General features: G+C 44.5%; 1 protein-coding gene across 1 annotated transcript in view; it reads right to left on the reverse strand.

The window, feature by feature from the left end:
- Positions 1-25019, reverse strand: part of GALNT2 (polypeptide N-acetylgalactosaminyltransferase 2) — a 224189-nt gene that overhangs the window by 16274 nt on the left and 182896 nt on the right. Inside the window, exons 4-11 of the mRNA XM_055146756.1 lie at positions 18879-18977; positions 18350-18417; positions 17853-17918; positions 13317-13438; positions 11489-11576; positions 8215-8302; positions 7124-7227; positions 3375-3501 (exon numbers count right to left, since the gene is read on the reverse strand). Of these exons, the coding sequence (XP_055002731.1) occupies positions 3375-3501; positions 7124-7227; positions 8215-8302; positions 11489-11576; positions 13317-13438; positions 17853-17918; positions 18350-18417; positions 18879-18977 (762 nt within the window). The remainder of the gene's footprint in view (positions 1-3374; positions 3502-7123; positions 7228-8214; positions 8303-11488; positions 11577-13316; positions 13439-17852; positions 17919-18349; positions 18418-18878; positions 18978-25019) is intronic.

Raw genomic sequence — 25019 nt, forward strand, 5'->3', positions numbered from 1 at the left:
GAAAAAACATTGCAGTGTCAGAGGACAGCTCTATTTTGACTTTTCTGGGAAACCTCCATACTATTGTCCATAAGGGCAACAAAGATTGTTCCCAGGTTTTCCGATGTGCATCATTCCTACTGGTGTGAGATGATATCTCATTATCATCTTTATTTGGATTTCCCGGGTAATAAGTAGTGACGAGCACTTCAGAGTCTGTTGACTTCCTCTCTCCATATTTTTGAAAGGGTTTTAAACATTTTTCTTGACAGAGAGAGAGAGAGAGAGAGAGAGAGAGAGAGAGAGAGAGAGAAGAAAAGCACCTGCCATAGGAGCAGGCTGTGGGGTAGGGGGTGGGGGTGATGGGAGGGAACCTGGGGACACTGGTGCTGGGAAATGTACACTGGTGAGGGATGAGTGCTGGAACACTATACAACTGAAACCTAATCATGAAGAGCTTTTAAGGGTCTATCTCACAGTGATTCAATAAAAAAAGTAAAAAAAAATCAATTTGCTTTTCTGTTATTGATTTTTGTGAGTGCTTTATTTATCTTGGATATCAATCTGTTATCTGATGTGTCAAGTGAATTTTCTTTTTCCTCATGTAGTATGGTGTCTTTAAGGTTTACCCGTGTTTCTTTAGTAATACACCAACTTGGTTTCTTTTGCCTTTGCCAGTGGAGTCATATCATTAAAAACAACCTTAAGGTCCAAATCTTGGAGCGTTCTGCCTATATTTCCCTCAGCATATTTTCTGTATTCTGATCTGACCTTAAGGTTTGATACACTTCGAATCGACTTTTGAGTTAAGGTGCAAGATATGGATCCAGCTTCATTGTTTTGACATATGCCTATCCAGTTTCCCCAACACCATTTGCTGAAGATATTATCATTATTCAACTTCATGTACCTAGTCCCTTTGTCAAACATTAATTGAGCACAGATATGGGGATTTGTCTTTGTGTTCTCAATTCTAACCCTTTGGTCAGAGAATCTATCCTTATTCCAGTACCATGATGTTTTGATCACTATAGTTTTATAACAGAGTTTCAAGTTATATAATAAGATAACTTCCAATTTCTTGTTTCTCAGTAGGGCTATGGCTATTCAGGGAAACATGGTTCCAAAAAGAAACTTACTGTTGATCATTTTAAGTCCTTTAAGGTCACACCCCAGGTCCTCAGTTTTCCAGTAGCTTGGCAGTCACAGCACAAACTTCCCCCGGTGCCATGGAATCTCATCAACGACCAAGACCCAGGGACTATAAACTAAAACTCCTGAAAGAGCCTGCAGAATGTCCTGACCCCTCGCCAGGCTGTCTTCACCGGGGCACCCCAGAAGGGGGCAGGTGAAAGCCCTCCCTACCCCAAAGTACCCAGCTCCAGCAGCCAAAAACTTCTACAACCCAACTGCCACCGTGCTCAAAGCCGCTCCCCACGAGCTGGAGCTGAGCCCCACATATGAGTAAAATATATTCCTGAACCTCGCGGCCACTGTTGTGGCTGCACGCCACATCATAAAACATTCTCTACCCATTCTCCATAATTGCCATACCACATCTGATGGGGTTCAGATAGTAGGCAACAAATCATAGAGGGAAATATATATGCACATATATGTATCTATATATGCATATATAGATACACACATATATACATATACATATCTATACATATAGATATATATGCATATATATACATTCAAATATATATGTATGTATATATATACACAGATATGTATATGTGTAAACACACACACACACACACACACACACACACACACACACACCCCCCAAAGCTCACATCACCCAAACTTTAGCAACATGTTAGTGATATCCTATAGAATGTCTTAACAGCTCTTGCCAAAATAGAACAATCTTCACACTGTTTCCTATATAAACACTTTTTTGTAAGCATGTTCAGCAGTTCTTCATAACAGAAAATACAAATATATTATTTTGGTTGTGTTTTGGGACAGGGATTGGGGTTTGGGATGGAAACATCCCGAATTTGGTGGTGGGAAGGTGTAATGGTGGTGGGATTGGTGTTTGAATACTGAATGTAATCAAACATTGTGTATTAACTTATAAAATTTAAAAAAAAAGTAATGTGGAGGTCATACCCAATTCAATCAGCTTAATCAATGGCTAAATAAATAGCAGTGCTCCTACATTATATATATAAAAAAAAAGGACACAGAAATTTGGATTGAGATTGCATTGAAACTATATGGTAATTTAGGTAGACTGGTGACTCTGACAACACTGATTGTTCCAGTTTAAAAACATGGGCAATTTTTCCATGCCCTAGTATACAATCTACCCTCAAGAATGTTTCGTATGCATAAGAGAAGAATATGTGTTCAGTGTTTTGAGAATGGAATCCCCCAAGTATGTCAATTCATTCTAGAATTATTAACTCCTCCGTTAGGGCTCTTGTATCTTTACTAATACTCTATTCTCTGGATCTTTCAATAAGAGTTGAAAGTTAAAGTCTGTCACTATTATTATGTTTCTCTCAATATGTTTCTTTAGGTCTGTGGCAAAAGTTTTACATCTTTGACCCTTCATTTGGTACACATATGTTAGTACTTTTTGATCTACTGTTGACTTAATCAAAAGGTCTTGTCTGTCCCTATCTCTAATTATCTTATTTAGATAAAATACTACTTGTCTGATATATGTATGGCTGTCCCAGCTACTTTTTGGTCTATAATAAGGTTGTGTGACTTGTCCATCTTTTCATTCTGAGTTTGCTGTAGGTGTCTCCTTATTGTCAAATACAGTATGCCTCAATTTACTGTTTTCTTAAGCACTAAGTAGTGTCCATCTGTCTCTAAACAGTCTTTACATTGAATGTATTTGGCTTGACATAGTATGGCTGTCCCAGTTTTTAATTTTATTTTTATTATATTTTTTTGTCTACCAATGGCTTGTGTGACTGTTTTCCATCTTTTCAGTCTGAGCCCATGAACTTGTAAGTAGTTGGATTTTGTCTCCTGATCCACCCAGTTACACTTTCAGTACATTACAATTCATAGTGATCTTTTAATATACGTATATTTATGTGTATATATATAAATTATACAAACACATATAGCTGTGCTATAATAATTTTTGCAATTGGTCACTTCTTTTTACAAATGACCTTTCAGTAATTCTTGCAGGATTAGTTCGGTTGTAGCAAATGTCACCAGCTCTTGTTTGTCTGAAAAGGTTTTTATGCATCCTTCAAATCTAAAGGACTGCTTTGCAGGGTAGTGGACTCTGGGTTGAAAAAAAATTTTTTTTTTTTATTCAGCATTTTGAGTATCTCCTTTCAGAGTCCAAGGTCAACTTCTACCTGCGTGGTGGTCACAACATTCTTGGTCCCTTCTCAGTTTTCGCAAACACTTACCGGGCAAAGACAGTGCCACTGCCGCCAGGGAAGGTGTAAGGATGCTGCTTCCGGAACACGTGCCCCACACGACTACAAGGAATGATTTCCAGGCTGCCACCACACTGCCACACTCGGAATGAGATCTCTGAGATGACAGAGAGAGGGGTGATCAACCAAGCTTGGAGGCTGCTTTGAACAGCAGTCACCGAAAGCTGGGCGTAGATATCCACATACCCACCTTCCCCCATCACTGAATCCCCCCATGCCCTCTACTACCGAAGGAGATGGGAGTAAAGAGCAGACTTGCTTCTGGAACATTTCACAGAGGAGATGGCTGTCACCCCCTGGACATCTAGGTTATCTCCACGGTCTAATCACAAAAGTTTTAAGTGAGGAGAACCTGTTAGTGTGACTATAGGGAATTGTTTCAGACCAGAAATTTTTACAGGAGTGATTGGGGGGGGGGTCTATTCCGAACATGAAGGACTCCAGGCTTATCACTGTAGCATTAACAGTTAGTACTGGTGAAATCCTGAGTTCTTCACTAACGGGTTCATGATCATGGAGAGGTGCAACTGGACTTGCTCTGCCCAAACTGTTAAAAAAGGCAATTTGAAGGTACATAAGCACCCACGCATCAAAATGCCCACAGTTATGGGCCAGGGAGATAGCTCAAAGGTATCAAGCACCTGCTTGACGTGTAAGATCTCGGTTCAATCCCCAGCACCAATATGGTCTCCTGAGAACCACCAGGAGTGATCTCAAATAAAGAACTGGTAGTAACTTCTGAGAACTGCTGGATTGGGTCCAAAACAAAAAATAAAAAATAAAGTTAAACACAACTAAACTTCAATGGGAGATTTAACAGGTAGGTTTATCTAAAATTATATATATTTTTTCTATAAGTGTTTTAAAAAAACTGTGAAGGCCACACCTGATGGTGCCAGGATTCAAAACCAGAGTCTCACATATATAAGGCAGGAGCCAATGCTTTAATATACATTTCAATGCACTGAGCAGTATTAAATACATCTGGACTTTTTTAATCAAGGAAAAATATTTTGTACCTCCAACTGGAAATAGTTTGTCCTTGTACATCAGGCCTCAAGCCACCTTTCAAAGTGGAAAGATACCTTGTGGATTGTGGTATTGACCAAGTAAAGTGGTATTGACCAGGTAAAGTGACCAATGGATACCTGAAAGTTGTCCACAGACAACTGTCAGTCGCTACCTATTGTTCCTAGTGGGTAGGAGCCTTCGCAGAGGCTCCTGCAGGAGAAAGAAGAGAGAGAGAGAGAGAGAGGGAGGGAGGGAGGGAGGGAGGGAGAGAGAGGGAGGGAGGGAGGGAGGGAGGGAGAGAGAGAGAGAGAGAGCCGGTGCCATGACACTCCTGTAAGCACACACTGTCTGTGTCCCAGAGTGGGAGAAGTTCAGTTAACTCTTGGGCCACACCCATGCACTGATCCCAATCACCACCTGTTCCAAGTGCAGCCCCAACCAGGTGGTTAACTGAATGTATGAAAAGATTAAACTGAAAAAGAAAATAGTCATTTTTTTTCCCTCTGAAACAGTCCATATGCGATAAAAGGGCACTTCCTCCACAAAGAACACGTTTGGATCTGCAAGACGGAATCTCCAGTGAGGGCATCAGCAGCCATGGCCCCCCACCAGACTGATGAGTGAGGAAGGAGCGGGGTAACTGCCCTCATGCTGGTCCGTCCAGCCTTGTGCACAGAAGGCCAGGAGCCCAAGGCCAGGAGCCGGACGCAGCTGAGGTGGCTTCCTGGGCCAGGGATCAGGAGTTTCACACGTGGGGGTCACGACCACTCAAGCCTATGCAGTGAAGTTTGACTTTTCTGCTCACTGTGCCCAAGAAAGCTTTGAACTTCTCTATATTTCAGGATATAAAGTTGAAATAGACACTGCCTAATTGGAAAGCTCAGCACTGGGGTAGCAGAAGGTCTCCCTGCTTCTCTCTGTGTGATCTGTTAAAGCAGTAAAGCTGTGCTTTCTAAAGTGGGTGATAACTGCTCCCCCCTCTCTCTCACCCCCACAGGAGGCAGGAACCATTGGGAGGTCAGTAGTTGCCCTGGTGAAGGTGGGGAGTGGGTGGTACTTTAATGTTCTTTGGCTTAAAAAAAGGTAGATTCCAGGGGGGGCCAATGAATGGTGTTTTTTTTTTTTTCCCCACTCCCCTGAAAAGGGGGTGGAAGGCCAAATCCTTTGCAGTAAAGGATCTGTTCAGGGTTTTTTTGACAGGAGATTTTTAAAGGTCACGTACAACTGCAGTTTGTACTTCTGACTTCACTTGAACCCTGTACCTGGGGGAGGGGGGCATAAGTCAATATGACTGGGGGGTGTTGAATTTAGCCAGCCTGTGTTGATACTGTGGCTCTGCCAATGAGCTCTGAGACTTTAGTGGAGATTCGAGTCCTCCAAGAAAGTATCAAGTGAGATGCCACACGGAGGCGGTTCCGTCCGCCCCCACACTGTGAGGACACACATCATGCTCTCCAGGAGGCGACACCCGCAGCTCACAGGTGAAGGGAGGAGTTCCTTGCCTTCTTTCTCAGTGCTTAGGTCAGATTTACATTATTCGCAAGGAAAACCGGGCACTCCAGTAGTTCTGCTGGCGCCCACTTGGAGACGAGCGTTGGACTGTACTCAGGTGCCCTCAGCCCCCGTCTCTCCCGTACAGCTCCCCATGCCTCTGAGGCTTGCTGTCCACTGCCCCTGTGCTTGGCAGCACCCAGGCAGAGAGTCTGGGGCAGTTCTCAAGGTGGGGGCTGTCCTGTTGAACTCAGTATCCCTACCCAACCTCTGAAGATGAGAGGACTTAGGGGGGGTCTTGTGGGAACCGCTGAGGAAGGCTGTCGCTGGGTGGGAGGGCTGCAGTCATCACAAGCGTGAATATATGGCATCCGGGAGAGGAGGCCAATCGGCTCAGAAACCCAAGCACTTGGAATGAAAGACTTCAAGGGAAACAAACAAAAGGCTCTGAGAAGTATTTTTTTTTTTATCATTATGTAACAATGATGGTACTAGTGATATAGATTAAGATCTATAAAATTTCATTGTCCCTTAAAGGGTAAAAGTTAATGGGAATGTTTTTAGTGGGAAAAAAAACACATTAAAGTCATTCCCAACCTAGGGATAGCTAAAGAGTCTTTCCACCCCATATGATTTTCATGGTTACCACTCAGTAAATCCGAGGGGACCTCCCTGCCCCCCCCAGTTCATTTTCCATTCGACAGGGCTAAAATGACTCCAAGAGCCATGTTTTGAACATTTTCCCATTTAACTTTTCTTTCTAGACCCTCCATTTCATTAAAGACATTTCATTTTCTTTACTTCAAGGAATTTAAGGGACTTAAGTTATCTAACAGAGTGAATAGCACCCTGAACTTTTAGGATGGCTCTTTTTGTGTTTGTTTTTGGCCACACCCTATGGTGCCTGGAGGGACCGTGCAGTGCTGGCACTGAAACTGGTGTTGCCTTATGCAAAGCTTGCATGTCAGCCCTTAGAGCCACCTTCCTGGTCCTGGGGTGACTCATTCTATCTTCTAACCCAAGACACTTTCAAGAGTGAAAGGAGTGGATTTTATACTTACCTGGGGACCACTTTTGCCCCAGGAATTCTAATATCTTTAAAACTCTTTCCAAGTCATACCCTGGATTAACACATGCCCTTGCTTGAGGAATTTTTCAAACTTTCGAAGTTTCACTTGGAAACTGTGTGTGTCTGAAGATTCAAGGCTTATACGTACCCAGGTTTTCACCTCCCCACACATCCATCATCATGTCATATTTTCCCAGTTCTTCAAAATAGAACTTATCCATCACGAACAGCCCTCCAGCAATCATGGGAGTTCTAAAGTGGCAGAGAGGATGAGAGGAAAGGGAGAAAGAAGTCAGAGGTCAAGGTTAGATTACCGGCATCCATTCCATCAAAGTCAACCTTATAAGCTGACCTTCAAGGGTCAGAGTTCTGGGTGTCCCTCTCATCTCCCTACCTGCCATGCTGACATGCTACCAGAGTACATGTGAGTACATGGGGTTGCACCAAGTCTCCTTAAGGGAGATAGACTCTGGAGGCCAGAATATTCAATGACAAGAGTCCACCGGTAAGTAGACTTTCTGTGCTTTTCCTCAGAGGACTGTCCCCAAACCACACCCCTGGTGATGCCTACTCCCCTAGCATGTTACGGGGCAGGTTTGTCTGTTAGAGAGGAACACCACTGTCCTCATCTCATCAGCTCGGAGAAGGGTTAGTAGTAGACCACTGACTGAGACCCTTGGTTTACTCGAGAGGCCCTGGAGACTCAGGGCGAAGGGCGGGGATAAACACTTACTCATCCACTCAGTACGGGCAGCAAGCTTCCCCCTACTTAGCTCTGGGTCCCATCATCCTGCCTGGCTTCCACCATGAAGCTAAGTCACAGCCTGGGGATTCCATAGACAGGTGTTAGAGAGCACAAGACACAGGGGGGCATGGCTGCTGAGGAAGCACCACAGACCAGGACAGGCAGCGGCAGAGAGACATGTGCGTGCCTGCCGCCCACCCCCTCCTCTGGCCTCTGAGGTCAACCTGAAGATAGACCCAGCTGTGGAAAATGCTCAATATAACACATCTGACCGAACACAGAAAAGTGGCAACTTTGCTTTGCTCTGTACACAGAACCCAGGCTGGGCTGGGGAAAAGAAATCTCTGTGTTTTTCCCAGTGATCAGGTGACAGATACGGTTCCTTGAGGAGGCATAAGATCTAATGAAGAATTTGAGTGGGTGTCTGAGAAACTGGGAGCCCAGAGCCCAGGGTTCCCCTGCTAGGGACACTCTACATGATGTCTGGTACTTACTTGATGGGGGCAACGGGATTGCCTTGCCGGGCTCTTCTCTGCTCGGGGGTCATGTAATCCCACTTGAAAACCAAGTTCCAGTCAAAACCTGCCAGCGACAGAAGAGAACACGTGGAGCTGACAAGAACTGCTGTGTGCCCCAACTACCTTGACCCTCAGTTTAAGACTATCTGACATTTTTTTTAATTTTAATTTTCCCTCCCAGATTGCAGTCATATAATTTTTTTTATTAATGAATCACTGTGAGATAAAGTTAAAGACTTACAAATTTTCATGCTTGAGATTCAGTCATACAATGATCGAGTGCCCATCCCTCCACCAGTGCCCATTTTCCACCACCAATGGCCCCAGCATCCCTCCCATCACCCCCACCCCGTCCCCTTCACCCCACCCTGCCTTTGAGGCAGGGCATTCCCTTTTGCTCTCTCTCTCCTTCTGGGTGTTGTGGTTTGCTACAGAGGTATTAAGTAGGCATGATGCTCAGTCTATAAGACTATCTGACATTTGGACGGATGAGACTCACTGAAAAGTTAAAGAAAAATAGCCAGTGGAGGGGAACAAGCCCCAAAGAACAAAAGTGTGGAAGGGAAAAGTGGTTGGAAGAAGGAGGTGATATATAAAAAGTTAGCTGGATAACTTAGCCACCTGCCTCTCACACTTCCCCAGCACAAGGCAACACATCATGAGAGGACATAAGGAGGGATTCCTATAAATTTCATCGCCTCAACATCTCTTAGCTGCAAATGAATCACACAGGAGACAAAACTGCAGTGAGGTGAGATGGAGGAAGGAAAACTTGGAGATGAAAAAGAGCCCCAGAGATGTAGCAAGTTTGAACATTTGGTAACCATGGCGACTTTGGATACACATTCAAAATTCACAGAGCACTCCAGACTGCAAAGCCTGGTCCCTGTACCCAGCCATCAGGTGTCGGCCGTACTGAGAACTGCCCTAATGGAAGTCCCTAGCTGTCAGCAGACAAAACTGTTGGCACACGAGTAGATAATTTCTGGGCACTATGTGACTCATTAGACAGCATCTGCAAGGTTCTGTCAGTCTAGTCAGTACTCAAGACCCATCTCCATTTGAGCAATTTGCCTCAGTGCCACACGTCACTGTCACTGTCATCCAGTTGCTCATCGATTTGTTCGAGCGGGCACCAGTAACATCTCCATTGTGAGACTTGCTACTGTTTTTGGCATATCGACTACGCAATGGGTAGCTTGCCAGGCTCTGTCGTGGGAGTGTGATACTCTAGGTAGCTTGCCAGGCTCTCTGAGAGAGGCGGAGGAATTGAACACGGGTTGGTCGCGTGAAAGGTGAACGCCCCACCACTGTGCTATCGCTCCAGCCCATATTAACTTCATTTTATTTTATTTTATTTTATTTTTTTTGCCTTTTGGGTCACACCCGGCGATGCACAGGGGTTACTCCTGGCTCTGCGCTCAGGAATTACTCCTGGCGATACTCAGGGGACCATATGGGATGCTGGGAATTGAACCTGAGTCGGCCACATGCAAGGCAAACGCCCTACCTGCTGTGCTATCACTCCAGCCCCTAACTTCATTTTAAAAACCATACGTGTATGGTTGAAAAACACAAATCATATCCAGTATAAAGAATCTGCTCTAAGCTTTTGTTTTTCTTTCTGAAAGAGAACTCAGAAGACATCCTATAAGTAAATTTGGGTCTTGATCTCTGATCCAACAGGTGACCCGCCACCCTCACACTTCTTTACACGTAAGTAGCTGCTCAAGGAGAAAGAACTCCTCGAGTATCAGCTCTTTCAACTCCCCAAAAGATCAGTCTTTCTCAATACTTAAGCTTTCTGGTAGCTGAAGTCCTCTTTAGAGCCCAGAGACCTTGCCAGCATTTGTTATAAATCTTTCCTGGTTTATTTCCCTGGCTCTAGGGGAGGCTACCCAGCATGACAGACCTCTTGCTGGTGCCCTGGCAGAGGGGAGCTGCTTGGTCACTCTGCTGACCCAATCCCACCCTGCTCCTCTGTGGCTACCCTCTCTGCTCTTCTCAGACAGGGCACTGAGGAGCAGGAGGAGACACGACAGTACTCCCTGAGGAAGGCAGGGGGTCCCAGCGGCCCAGTTCCCATGAGCAGGTTTTTGAGAAACATGAACAAATTTCTCAGAATTTTGTTTTCTGAAGCTCAACTCATTTTGTATAGTGTTAATAACTTTTTTCATTTCCCTCCCTCCCTCCTTTTCTCTCTCTTTCTCTCTCTCTTTTTTTTTTTTTTTTTGCTTTTTTGGGTCATACCTGGCGATGCACAGGGGTTACTCCTGGCTCTGCACTCAGGAATTACCCCTGGCTGTGCTCAGGGGACCATATGGGATGCTGGGATTCGAACCCGGGTCGGCCGCGTGCAAGGCAAACGCCCTACCCGCTGTGCTATCGCTCCAGCCTCCTCTTTCTCTCTTTTTTGTGGTGAGACTGCAGGTCAATCTTCAGTCTATGTGTCTCTTCTTATAAAGGGCTAAGTTTTAAGACGGGGGTGGGGAAAGGTGGCCCCCATCTTACATAAAGCTACTGAGGTGCTGAATCTCTAGGACAGGATTCACTGACCTTGGGTGCAGAAAATGAACAGGGACCACAAAGGCAGAGGCTCTAACAGCTCTCAGGCTATGCAGAGCAACAGTGGCTCACAGTTTGGTGCTCAGAGTTTCACAGTCTGGTGCACCTGTCACTGAAGTAAAGATCGTCACTCTACCAATCCAGAGGACAGACACTTTTCTCAGGAAGTCAGTGTAACATGAGCACCCCCTCGGAAGGGCTGGTACGGTTCCTGCACCGCCATCAGTCTCACAGAGCCTTTCAGAACAGTGTTCCCCAGGAATGGTCTGGGTTCCAAGGCTCCTTCAATTCCACAAATCCTTGGCAGTGTGGCATTCAACACACACAGCCTGTCAGCTCTGAAGTATTGACATCCAGAGTCCTACGGGGAAGACTTAATCTTCTCTGATTAAAAAAAAAAATGACAACAAAATTGTGTGTACAAAACCACCGTGTCAACAACAGCGACAGGTTAAAGAGATAAGAGAACAACAGGAAAGAGAGAGCTCCTTAAAGGAAGCAATGCTACTTTTCACTCCCAGTGGGAATCTATTCATCAAGCACAGGCACGCTCTCTGCCTGGGGCACACGCACAGACAGTGCAAACTGACCGCTCCTGCCACTCACAGCACAACATCGAGGGGCAGTAGTGTTCAGATGCAGGACGGACAGAAAAGCGTCAGGATAGAACACGAACGGCACCTACCGCCTTTTAGGTCAGCAGATGCCCCCACATACTGAAAGTTGTCCATATTAATCACATCAATGATAGGTGACACGACGCGCGTTCTGTCCTGCAATGCAAATAAAGAAAAGAGTAAGGATTAAAGCCCCAAACAAGAATCCTTCCCCACGAAAGAATAACATGAGGCCGTTTGGGAGACGCCCCCCTCTCTCCATCTGCTTTCCCACCTGTCACGTATCCAGCACTTAATAAATGGTAGCAAGTAGAATGATCATAATTACTAGGACCTTGAGGCTATTTAATATTTCCTAACTTACTTCCCATCAATTATCTTGGCTATGCTGTAGAAAGGAATGAGTTGTTTACCTTAGATTTCTCCTGTACTTTCATTAAGTTTGCTGTATTACCCTAAGGGGAGTTTTCTTAGAAGGAAGACAACAGACAGTGAAACCAGCAGAAGGCCAGAGAAACGACAAAAAGGCAGAGAGAATACTTGTTATAAGCATTCTGAAGGCTAAACTGCACAAAGTGTGCCCACAGATCACCCGTACAGACACCTCCTGTCCCGAAGTGGTCACTGTTGCCCCCTTGCCCCTTCACAAAGGCTGGTTCTCACAGGCAGCAGCATAGCTGGAGGCGAGAGCCTTATGCCCTTCTGAGCTTCCCTAGCTGAGTACTCCCACCCTCCGTTGGCAGAAAAGCAGTAAAGACTCAATTTGGAGGGCCGGAGTGATAGGACAGTGGGGAGGGTGTTTGTCTTGCAAGCGGCTGACCCGGGTTTGATCCCCGGCATCCTTTATGGTCACTCAAGCACTGCTGGGAGTAATTCCTGAGTGCAGAGCCAGGAAAAACCCCTGAGCACCGCTGGGTGTGCCCCCAAAAGCAAAATAAATAAATCATTTAAAAAAATGTTGGGGGCTGAGAATAGTAGAAATAAGTAACAGGAGGTTGTCTCCATGGCTTGGAACCTGGCCTCACATGCTGTGGGAAAGGCAGCCCAGATAGAGAAGGGAACACCAAGTAAAATGTGGTTGGAGACCACGTGTGGGAAGGGAGATGCGTGCTGAAAGGAGACTAGAGACTGAACGCAATGGCCACTCAACACCCCTATTGCAAACCACAATACCCAATTGGAGCGAGAGAACGAAAGGGAATACCCTGCCACAGAGGCACGGTGGGGCAGGGAGAGATGGGACTGGGGGGTGGGAGGGATGCTGGGTTTATTGGTGGTGGAGAATGGGCACTGGTGGAGGGATGGGTTCTCAAACATTGTATGAGGGAAACACAAGCAGGAAAATGTGTAAATCTGTAACTGTACCCTCATGGTGATTCACTAATTAAAAAATAAATAAATAAATAAAAATGTTGGGGGCTGGAGCGATAGCACAGTGGGTAGGGCATTTGCCTTGCACGAGGTCAACCTGGGTTCGATTCCCAGCATCCCATAGGGTCCTCTGAGCATCGCCAGGAGTAATTCCTCAGTGTAGAGCCAGGAGTAACCCCTGTGCATCGCCAGGTGTGACCCAAAAAGCAAAAAAAAAAAAAAAGTTTAAAAAAATAACATTTTGGAGAGATCAAGGACCATACTGAGCACCTCGCCACTTACGAAAACAGAGAGCACTGAAGAGCTGCAGCAGGAAGGAAAACCCTCCTAGGAGAAGTACCGTCTTACACTCATCAGGTTTCCCCAGCTGAAAACTGCACTGCAATTTTCCTATGTGGCAAAATGTTTTGCCCACCTACCAGGAGAGTCCTGCAGTGAAATTCTGAACACAAGTAAAGGAGGCATCCTTTCTGCCATGACAGAAAACCCCAGCTGAAGCCCGGGTCCTCCCGCTGAGCTCCTCACCTCAGCAACCCTCTCTAGGAGGGGCTCCAGCCAGTGCTCGTTGCACTCACAGTGACTGTCCAGAAAAGTAAGAACCTTGGCTTGAGCTGCGTCAGCCCCCCGGACCCGGGAGCGCATCAGACCTGTAGAAGTGAATTCAAAATTACATTAGTGGGGAGAACCCATGGAATCTGAGGGAAAAAGCAACAAAAATCATACACTCAGCACGTGTATCAACCCTGACTCAGCTCTACAGCCCCACCCAACTGTATCACTGTATCACTGTCATCCCGCTGCTCATCGATTTGCTCGAGTGGGCACAAGTAATGCCTCCATTGCAAGACTTGTTGTTACTGTTTTTGGCATATTGAATATGCCACGGGTAGTTTGCCAGGCTCTGCCATGCGGGCAAGATACTCTCGGTAGCTTGTCGGGCTCTCCGAGAGGGGCGAAGGAATTGAATCCGGGTCATCCGCATGCAAGGCAAACGCCCTGCCCGCTGTGCTATGGCTCCAGCCCTACAGGGCTCACTAATGGCAGACTTGTGTGGTAGGACCAGTCTAATTCCAACTTCTTTTTGTGAAGTTAATTGGATGGCTGTGAAGATGACTTTTTGAGAAAGTAAAGATGCCTTCTGAGAAAAGGTCTTTACATAACTTATATCTCGTTTATCAAGCAAATGAAATGCAGCACTTCAAGAAACACTTTCCTCTGACTGCAAGAGTTTTCCAATTAGCTGGGCTAAGTAAGGTGTCAACCAGACACTTAAAAGTGCTAATGATGCTGACTTTAACTGATAATTTAATGGTAACCATGTTGCAAATATATTGGTCTTCAAAGACTTATCACAAGCTGTCACAAGACTTATCACATGCTTGATTTTTACACAAGATGAGTTAAGCTATTGGTCTGTATATTTGTGATCTAGTAACAAATATTTGATTACCACATAAAATCTTATTATAAATAGTGTTTGTCTGTAGGTGATATCCTGCTTGACTCTGACTCTTACGCTGGTCTTTACAGACATGCAAATGACACAACTATTCACAATCAATAAGAATGCTTTAAGGTTCTTTACAGTAGTCAAAATGGGCTTTATATGATTTTACAGACTGTATGTGCTGTAAGAACAGTACCGTAACCACAGCATCTAAAAGGAAAATGTGCCTGTTACAGAAGGAGGCTGGTGGTGGGAGGGAAAATGGGGAAATTGGATTATTACCTCCTACCAATTACAATGATTATCATAAAAAGGACAAACAATAGAAGTGTTGGTTAGGATATGGAGGAAGGGAATCCTTGACCAGTGTTAGTGGGAACATAAACTGATGCAGCCACTCTGGAAAACAGCATGAAAGTTTTAAAATATTTAAATAATATTTAAAAATATTTAAATATTTATTTAAATATTTTAATATTTAAATTTTTTTAAAAATATTAAATATTTAAAATAAAAATATTTAATATATTTTTATTTTAAAATATATTAAAATATTTAAAATAAAACTCAAAATATTTAAAATAAAACTACCACATGATGCAGAAATTTCACTTCTGGGTATTGTTTTGTGGGAGATATATCAACACTCCACTGTTCAGAACAGCATTGTTTACATAAGAAAATATGATCTATCCTTAGGACACACACACACAACATCAAAAGGAAATATAATGCTATATAAAAGAAAGAAATCTTGCTACTTGTGACAACATGAAGGACTTTAAGGGCTTGATATTTGTGACAACATGAAGGACTTATTATCTTAATAAGTCAGATAGATGAAGAAAAATACCGAGCAGATTCAGAACATTGAATGCAGAGAAATACAGTTTGGTGGTTGCTAGAAGTTGGGAGTCAAGTGTGGGTGAATTTGATCAAAACATACACACTTCCAATTATAAGAGAAACTAAGTTTGGTGACTACAGTTAACTATAGCATGGTGACTATAGTTAACGACAGAGAGTAAATCTTGAAACTCATCATAAGAAAAAAATTTGTTATTGTGGTGAGTGAGGCTATTAAAACTCACTACAACAATCATTTTTCAATATAAACATATTTTAAGTCAGTATGCTTATAGACATCAAATTAATAGTTATGCATTTATAATATTATCAATAAATTTGGGGGAAATACAAATTAATCCAGAAATAGTCAAGATAGGAAAAAAGGCAGAACTTAGGTTATGAACATGAAAGCCACATACTATAATTGGGCTCTTATATTTCTATCTGTAAAATGAGAAAGAAGGACTAGGTTTTCACTTTTGAAAGCACATCAGAATCATCTAAGTGGCTTAAAAATGCACATGACAAGGCCTGACTCTAGAAATCTAGTGAATTTTATTCAAAGCATGACTTTTTAATTACCCATGACTGTAAATAGCCATATTAAGAAATTATTGTTATTATAAAATCCTCATTTCTTATATTACACCTAAGACAGCTTTTTTACTATAATAACATTTTATGCGACTTTTTTATGTGATTGATTTTGCACCACCTTCATCTTTTTTTTTTTAAGTGAAGCAAGACAGATTTCATTGAAAGTTATTTTGATGTGAGGAAAAAGAAAGGAGAGGAATTAAGTATTCAAGAGAGAATATAGACTTCACCAGAGTGGAAAAAGCAAAGAGACACAGAGACAAATAAGTAAGATACATATTCAAGGAAGATGATGGGCCTTGAAGAGCAAGCCTGATTTTACATCTTCTATCACTGTATCATTGTAAATACTTGTTATATGGCCAAATAGATACATATACTCATACAAGTATATATTTATTAGAGTGTGGGGTATTGCCAGTTATTTCATCTATTCCACACCGACTTACTGTAACATTTTTCCCTCTCAAAACTAAGCATCAAGTTCTAAAAACAAACAAAAAACTAAGCATCCAGTTCTTATCTAAGTGAATATCTAACTTAAAACAAATGAAAAGTTCACCTTTGGAAGCATTACTATGATATCCAAGCAGGTTAAAAGCATTCTCTGATAAGGTAAGTGATCTGTCACAGTTATAAAATACCAATGTGAAAAATAATTTTTTCTGGGCACTGGAGAGAGCACAGTGGGGAGAGCACTTGCTTTGCATGAGATCGATCTGGGTTCAAATCTTGGCATCCCATATGGTTTCCCCGAACCTGGCCAGGACTGATCCTTGAGCTCAAAGCCAGAAGTAACCCCTGAGCACTGCTGGGTATGGCCCAAAAATGAAAGACAGAAAAAAAAAAAAAAGAAAAAAAATTGTTGTGTCTTCAGCTGCTTTTTCCTTTCTTTCTTTTTTTAAAATTATTATTCTGCTGGTAGACAGTAATAAATTCAAGGAGTTAATGTGCAGTTTTTAAAGGGGTAAATGTAATGCAACATTTTGGGCTGATCTCATGATTTTGGCTTAATCTAAGTGTGTAAGTCCAGCAAACAAAGGCTGATGAAGAACAAGTCTGATCCCATTTTTATGTACATTGAACATCTGTGCTCACAGATCTTTGTTGGTTTTAATATGGAGCTGATGACATTACCCTAACAGGCTCAATAACTTTACTGGCTGATGAGATTCCCACTAAGGAAAGCTGTTTTCCTTGACTCCAGCGGGTCTGCAACAAGGAACCAGAAGAAAGACATAAAGCGATCAAAAAACACAAGCACTATTGTAGGATCAACAAAATCATCTTCAAATTGCAAAAACAGCTCAAATTGCAAAAACAGCTCATGTTTTAAAGCTTGTCAATACTATACTGAAAGATTTCTTCTTAGGACCATCGTGGAACCTAGGATTCAGCTAAGCAAACTCTAAACCAGCACTGGTGCACTAAATGCTAATTATATTATGCTTTAAGCCTTTTTCCCCAGACACTTCAAAGTAATACTTCCCCTGTCTGGAGTCTTTTATACCTGCCAGGAGAGCAGACTCAGCTACAGACCAGTTCCGGCCCAGACAAGACTGACAGCAGGTTTTGAAGTAGGCATTTGCAAAATCCAATAAGTGTGTAATTGCAGTCTCTCTCTCTCTCTCTCTCTCTCTCTCTCTCTCTCTCTCTCTCTCTCTCTCTCTCTCTCTCTCTCTCTCTCTCTCTCTCTCTCTCTCTCTCTCTCTCTCTCTCTCTCTCTCTCTCTCTCTCTCTCTCTCACACACACACACACACACACACACACAGCAGGCTACCAAACTTGAATTCCAATTAATTTCATCAGATGCCTGCCTGGAGTATGGAGTCATTAAATTTCTCAATGCAAAAGTCTTTATTTTTTTTCCTAACTCTAGTACTCAAGGGGCTGATAAGACTTTCTGTGTAGATGGTGGGGTGGGGGAAAAAAGTTCCGAATACATAAATAAAAATGTAATTTGAACTCTTGCTCTGGTATATAATTTCCACTAGTTAAACGCTGAATGTTCATCCAGTATTTACTGGCAGAACTTTCAAGAGGCTTTGGCAGGAGAAAAATAGGAGACAATTTTTTTTTTTTTTGGATGAAATGTTTAAGTTATTACTCGACTCTGGAAAAGTAGGAATCCAACTGTCTTGGTCCTGAATTTAACAAAGTGTCTTACCTTCTCTGCGATCATTTCTGAGAACCCGTACTTTCTCAATCTTCCCCAGGAGAGCGCCATCCTCAGCTAGAAAAAGAACAGCAGAGAGTAGCATGAACTTCAAAGTCCTTAAGGGCTTTGTTTTCAAGCATTGGGATTCCTGATCACTGACAGACTAGTAATTTTTTTTTTTTTTTGCTTTTTTGGGTCACACCCAGCGATGCACAGGGATTACTCCTGGCTCATGCACTCAGGAATTACTCCTGGCCATGCTCAGGCGACCATATGGGATGCTGGGAATCAAACCCGGGTTGGCTGCTTGCAAGGCAAACGCCCTACCCGCTGTGCTATTGCTCCAGTCCCTAGTATTTTTTTTTTTACCTTCACAGAGACCCCTCTTCTTTCCGAGGCCCTTATTATCTATCTTTTCATGAAAATTATCACTAGCAACCACACTGTAGAAAAGCTGGCATTCGAGAGAAGGGCCACTCAGGGTGAGATTTGGTCTTGGTACTTACGGTCATTGCTATAGTCGTCCACCAAGATGATTTCTTTGATGAGATGGGGTGGGCTTTTCTTAAGTACACTGAGAAAAGACAAAGATGAAAGTAACTGGTCTTTGGGATATCATTCGGGGCAGGCAATTTTCCTATCATGGTGTCAGTCCTTGGCAGAAAGAGACACTGACCCCTCCTTGTGCTCTATGGTCTAGTGGCTTGTGTGTTTACCCAGACAACCCCAGTCTAGTGGTGTTGGGCTCACAACCTGTGGATAAGATCATCGCCAGGGCACTGCTCAAACTCTCTGCTCTCAAAAGCTGCAACTTTAGGATTAGAGAGAGTGCAGTGAAAATGTTAAAACACTTGCCTTCTGCATGTGGCTGACATGGATTCTATCCCTGGTATCACCTATGGTCCCCACGTATTTCCAGGAGTGATCCCTGAGTACAGAGTCAGGGTTAAGCTCTGTGCACGGCTAGGGTAGTCCACTCCCTCCCAGAAGCTACCACATGTGGAAATGGACAGGGATGGGCCAGGTAGTGCTCACCTGACCACTGTCCTCAGCAAGGCCGACCTGGCTTCATTGTGAAACGTGATCACCACACTGGTAGCTGGCAGATCCACTCGCCACTGTTTCCGTTGACACCTCGAAGAGAAGAAACACCACCCTCTGAACACGAAGCCCTTTAGGACGCGGTGGGGCTCCTGCAGAGCACAGCATGGACTGACCAGCAGAGACAGACAGGGGTTACTTTGATTACCTCAAAAATTACTGCCCTGGGGCTGGAGTGATAGCACAGCGAGTAGGGTGTTTGCCTTGCACGCGGCCAACCTGGGTTCAATCCCCAGCATCCCATATGGTCCCCTAAGCACTGCCAGGAGTAATTCCTGAGGGCAGAGCCAGGAGTAACCCCTGAGCAACGATAGGTGTGACCCAAAAAGCAAAAAAAAAAAAAAAAAAAATACTGGCCTATTCTGAGACAGAGTGAGTGACAGTGTTTGGAAACAGCAAAACTAGATGAATGATTCCAGGGAAAAGGAACTAAGAATTTTTTTTTTTTCTATCATGGAGGTGGGGGGGGTAACAGGGGATGGTGGTGGGTGGGGAGAGCATTTTTTCAACTGAATCACCATAAGACACAGTTACAAAGCTGTTCATGATTTTCAGTCACACAATGTTCCCACACCCACCTCTTCACCAGTGTACATTTCCCTGCCACCAATGTCCAGTTTCCCTTCCTCCCTGCCCCCCGACCTCACCCCAGAGCCCCAGTCTGTCTCTGGGGCAGACACTTTTCCTTTCCCTTTCTCTCCTCTCCTTCCTTTGAGGCACTGTGGTTAGAAGCGTGTTTTTAAATAGTGAAATTCCACTTATTCTCACGAGCACATACACCTCTATTGTGCTTCTCAGTTAACAGTGCCTCTTTCTGCAGTGACACCAATGATAGGTTACTGTTCTTCTTTCATCTAGTTTGCTGTAGGATAACAGTGGTTCATCCTTCCTCCCTTGTCTTTTCTCTCTTGCTGCAGGGAGCTTAGGTTTACTGAGACACACCCATCACAGTGCTCCCAAGGCATTCCCATTCCTCTGTGTTTATCTTTAACTTCTCTGTGCTCTGCTTCCCCTGTTCATCACCTATATCACCAAACCAGACCCTGTGACTTGTAAGGTCAGGTTCTTTTAAGGACTCTGCATTTTGTATTTATAAGTGAAATACTGCTTTTTTTTTTCTCTTTCCCTTTGCATATGTCCTTTGCATAGTTTATTTTAGAACAATGTCCTTTTTGTATAGACACAGGAAGACAGTTAATGCTATGCTTTCATAACCTGGGAGTTAACTGACTCCGAATAATATTTACTCCTGGGCATCTGTCATATTTACTCGACTTAAGTCGCAGTTGTCCTTAGTTCCCAGCACCTCCAAAGGAGGGTCCTGATGAAGGAATTGGATGGTCCCAGGGCAAGCTGAAAGCTACCCTGAAACCAAAATGGGACAGGCCATGTGCCATAAAACTTATAGTAAGTTAAGAGCACAGTCATGGACAAATTCTGTCATGACTCAAAGAAAAAAAACTGCATACAGACCCTGCTGGGGTTAGAGAGGACTAATCAGGGCTGAGGACTGTAGTCTGGGATCTACAGCAAGATGTCCCCAAGAGAGCCACTCTTTAGGCTTTACGTATCTCTTATCGGGTCCATACAAAATGACTAGGAAGATTATTAAGAAGTAAGTTTAAAATGACTTTTTAAAATGGATCTGGACTAGGGGAAGGAGAAATAACGCCCTTAGATGAAATTCTGCTCTTGGACTGGGCAGATCTCCTAGCAGGATAAGATACTGTCCTAGAAGAGCTTCCTCAGACGGAAGGTTCTACATATGCTGATTGTGCTATCTCACCTAGGTGTATTTGCTACCCCCAACTCTGGGGAATTGGGTCAGTGGGTCGATGAATAAGGCTGCAAGACTGGCAGAGAGAGACCAACTTGGGGCAAAGTAGGAGACAGGATGAGGGGCAGTGTGAGACCGGAGTGGGCGCTCAGTGAGATTGTGGGGAGCATGGAATAAAGCGGAACGGAGATTGGAATGAAGTGGACTGATCACCAACCATCTTGGAGGCCCTGTTCCCTCCTTGTGTCTGTTGGTGGTGGCGGCCTGGGGTGGGGAAGCAGCTCAGGGCCACTGAATGCACGCTGCAAGTGCCCACACATTGTGAACATGTACACTTTGCCTAAAGCAAGCCTGTAGAATTTTGCAGATCCACCACCAAAGTGTATTTAGAACCGGGCTGGTCCTCTGCCGACTGTTCTTGTTCATCCAGAAAAGGCAGACAAGCTGTCTGCAAACACCACAGATGGTGGTGGTGTAGGTGCTGCGGGGCCTGTGGGCACCGTGAGATCTAAGGGACCTCAACCTGCCACTTGCTCCTCCCATGTGAAGCTGCGCAGGGTAGCTGTGAACTGCATCTAAAGGTGAGGTACGAGGAGGTTGTCTCCATGGCTTGGAGACTGGTCTCTCATTCTGGGCAACTCAGAGAAGGGAACACCAAGTAAAATGTGGTCGGAGGTCATGCGGGGGAAAGATGATGCGGGCCCAATATAGACTAGAGACTAGACACAATGGCCACTCAACACCTTTATTGCAAACCACAACACCTAATCAGAGAGAGAGAACAAAAGGGAATACCCTGCCATAGTGGCAGTGTGGGGTGGGGGGGAGACGGGACTGGGGAGGGTGGGAGAGATGCTGGGTTTACTGGTGGTGGAGAATGGGCACTGGTGAAGGGATGGGTTATTGAACTTTGTATGGGGGAAACATGAGCACAAAAATGTATAAATCTGTAACTGTACCCTCACGGTGATTCACTAATTAAAAATAAATAATTTATTAAAAAAAATAAAGGTGACGTACGTACTGGCCTCTGTAGGACAGAGTTTATCAAGTCTGGACTTCAGATGCAGAACCACCAGAGCATTAAAGGGCTACTTAAAAACTGGGTCAGAGACGGGGGTAAGGTCTTGCATGAGGGTGATCCCACTTCCACAAGGTCCCCTTATCACCACCAGGAGTGAACTCTGAGCAGATCCAGGAGTAGCTCCCGAGTAACACCGTGGTGGCCCCAAGCCCCAAATAAAACAAAATCAGAGTTTTTATACCTCTAGGCTGAAGCCGCCAAAGTAACACGCACTCCAGAGACAAAGGCCCTATTGTAGAATTGGGCACAGCATAACCAGTATCAGGGACACACAAGTAGGTTCCATAAACTTAAAGAACAGACCAGAATAGAGGTAAAGGTGCCAGATTCCTGAGAACACCATGGGGCAGGATCACAGTGGATCACTGATAAGATCCAATGTGTTGCAGGACACTGAGAGGTTGACCTCGTGAGACGTCAGCTGGAAGAAAGGCTGGGCTGGCAGCCAAAGCCTGGATGGATCCAGCGGCTCTCACCACACACTCTTACATGGGGAAGGTGACTTCACTGCAACAGGATGGAGTTCTGGAAGCTGGTCCCACAGCCATGTTGAATGGTGGAAGCAGTGGAAAAAGGGAAAAAAGTCCTGGGGCCCGGAAGATAAAACAAAGGGCTGGAGGGAACGCCAGGCATGGGTGAGGTCCTGAGTTTGATCACTAGCACTTCCTGTTTCCTCAAGCATCACTAGAGATGCTCACCCCCCAGAGACCGGTGAGCACTGCCAACCCAAATAGCATCACTTCACTTGACCCTTGCACAGAACCATTTAGCAGAGTATAGCCTGGAGAATGCCACAAGTCCCACTGAGGACTGCTTAGGAGCCCACCCCAACCCACAGACAAAAAACTCCAACAAAAAATCCAATCAAAACTCTAGAACTTTCTGGCAACTCAGCAGCCATGTCCATAACCCACCCCTGGCTGGGACTAAATAATCACGTCTCATCAGCCACCATCCAGGTCACACGTCCTTCTCTCCTGGAAGGGAGCAACATGACGCTCTTCATAACCATGCCGCTGGACCCTGTGTAAGGCTGTTTCACTTGAGATGCCCCAGAGAGGGGCGGGTGAGACCCCTCCCGGCCCCAAGGGACCCAGTCCTGGCAGCCAAAAGCTTCCACAACTCAGCCGCTGCCAGACTCATGACCACTTTCCACACCCTCGGGCCAAGCCTCACCCATGAGTGAATTTCCGGAAAACCCATGTGTGCGGGATTTTGTGAGAACACTGGACTCAACGGGACTGGGTACTGAGATCCTCGCCCATATCCCTCGGTCTCCGGTGACTCAGTAGTCACGCCCATAGCCCACTTCTGGCTGGTGCCAAGTAATCACGTCATCGGCCACCATCCAGATTGCACGTCCTTCTCTCCTGGAAGGGAGCAACATACGTAACAATGCCAACCAGACTCCATGCCAGGCTGTTTCACTCAGGGCGCCCTGGAGGAGGGAGGGTGAGACCCCTCCCCGCCCCAAGGAACCTAGTCCTGGTAGCTCAAAACTTCTACAACTCAGCTGCTGCCACACTCATGGCCACTCTCTACACGCTCGGGCGAGCCTCAACTACAAGTGCATCTATTCCTGGACCGCGTGGCCACGTTCAAACCAAAAACTCTACCCATACTCCAAGATTACTGCACCATATCTGACAGGGTTCAAAACAGGAGGCAACCAATTTTAGAGTGAAATATACATTTTTTTACAGGTATATATGTCTCTCTCTCTCTCTCTCTCTATCTATCTATCTATCTATCTATCTATCTATCTATCTATCTATCTAAAGCACATAAGGCTCAACCTTTAACAACGTGTTAGTGATCTCTTGTAGAAGAGCTTATTGGTCCCTGGGTGAAATACAACAATCCTCACACTCTTTCCTCTAAGGATACTTTCTTTCTAGCTTTCTCAGCAGATTTTTATAACAAACAATACAAAATATATTATTTCGGTTCTGCTTGAGGGCAGGGATTGGGGTTTGGGATGGAAACACCTGAAATATAATGGTGGGAAGGTGTCATGGTGGTGGGATCGGTGTTTGAATATTAATGTAACGAAATATTGTGAACTACTTTATAAAATAAAAAAATTAAAAAAAATATTCTGGAGCTTAGTCATAGCTAAAGCAGATAAGGATGAACAACACTCAAGCAGCTGCCAGGCTGTCCCCAGTGTCCTACGATTCCACAACAATGGCTGCACCTGAAAGTGTGCCAACAGAGATTTTTTTTTTTCTCCTTGGAAGAGACTACTAGTACTATAGACAAGTAAGTTCTGAAAATGATCAAGAGAGAAATGCAATCATAGAGCAATCAGGAAGGCTGGAACGACATACATTGGGTAGGGTGCTCGCCTTATGTGCCGACAATCGGTTCAGTTCCCTGTATTCCATGTAGTTCCCTGAGCCCTGCCAGGAGTGACTCCTGAGTTCAGAGACAGGAGTAACCACTGCACAGTGCTGGGCATGGCCCAAGTAAACAAAAAATAAAAGCAATTACCAAGAATCAGAGAATGGGCTTCTTTTGTTTGTTTTAGTTATATGGATAGCTGGATTTTAGTTAATCATGAGAGAGGGGGCAGGTTGAAGAGACCCTATAAAAGACACCTTGAACAAAGGAAGGGCACGCATATGCTGCCTGAGCCCATGTGCTGCTTGTGCCATGTGGCCGAGCACATGTGTCGCCCGCATCTCCCCCCCTTGAGATGTGTACTTTCATGCTTTCGTGTTTGTGTCATAAGGGATACCGGACAATGCCTCCCCTGACCACATTTAATTTAAAACAAAACAGGGGGAGATGTAGGGAGCCATTTTACAAGCCCGGCTCTTATCCTCTAGTCAAGTGGAGGCTTACTTGGGATTTCTGTAACAAGGTCACCACTGCTGACCTTACTGATCTTATCAGTTCGCCATTCCTCTCACTAGCCAACGCCCATGCCTGATCTGCATTTTACTATTGTTCCTATGGGTGTCCAAGCATGCGTACTGCCCCCTCCCACCAAGAGGTATAAGTATTGTAACTGCTGTGAATAAACTCTCTCTCTCTCTCTCTCTCCTCCTCCTCCTTCTGGCTCTGTGTCTGTTCATTCGGTTACATCCCCTCCTTAGCCCCACGAAGGGTCCTCCCTGCGGGACAGGATGGGACCCCACAAGAATATTGCATAATATGACAGTCACTGTTATGTGGGGAGAAAAACTACATTTTGGAATTAATACTGTTC

Source organism: Sorex araneus, chromosome 9 (assembly GCF_027595985.1).
Source record: "Sorex araneus isolate mSorAra2 chromosome 9, mSorAra2.pri, whole genome shotgun sequence".
NCBI classification, from domain to species: domain Eukaryota; kingdom Metazoa; phylum Chordata; class Mammalia; order Eulipotyphla; family Soricidae; genus Sorex; species Sorex araneus.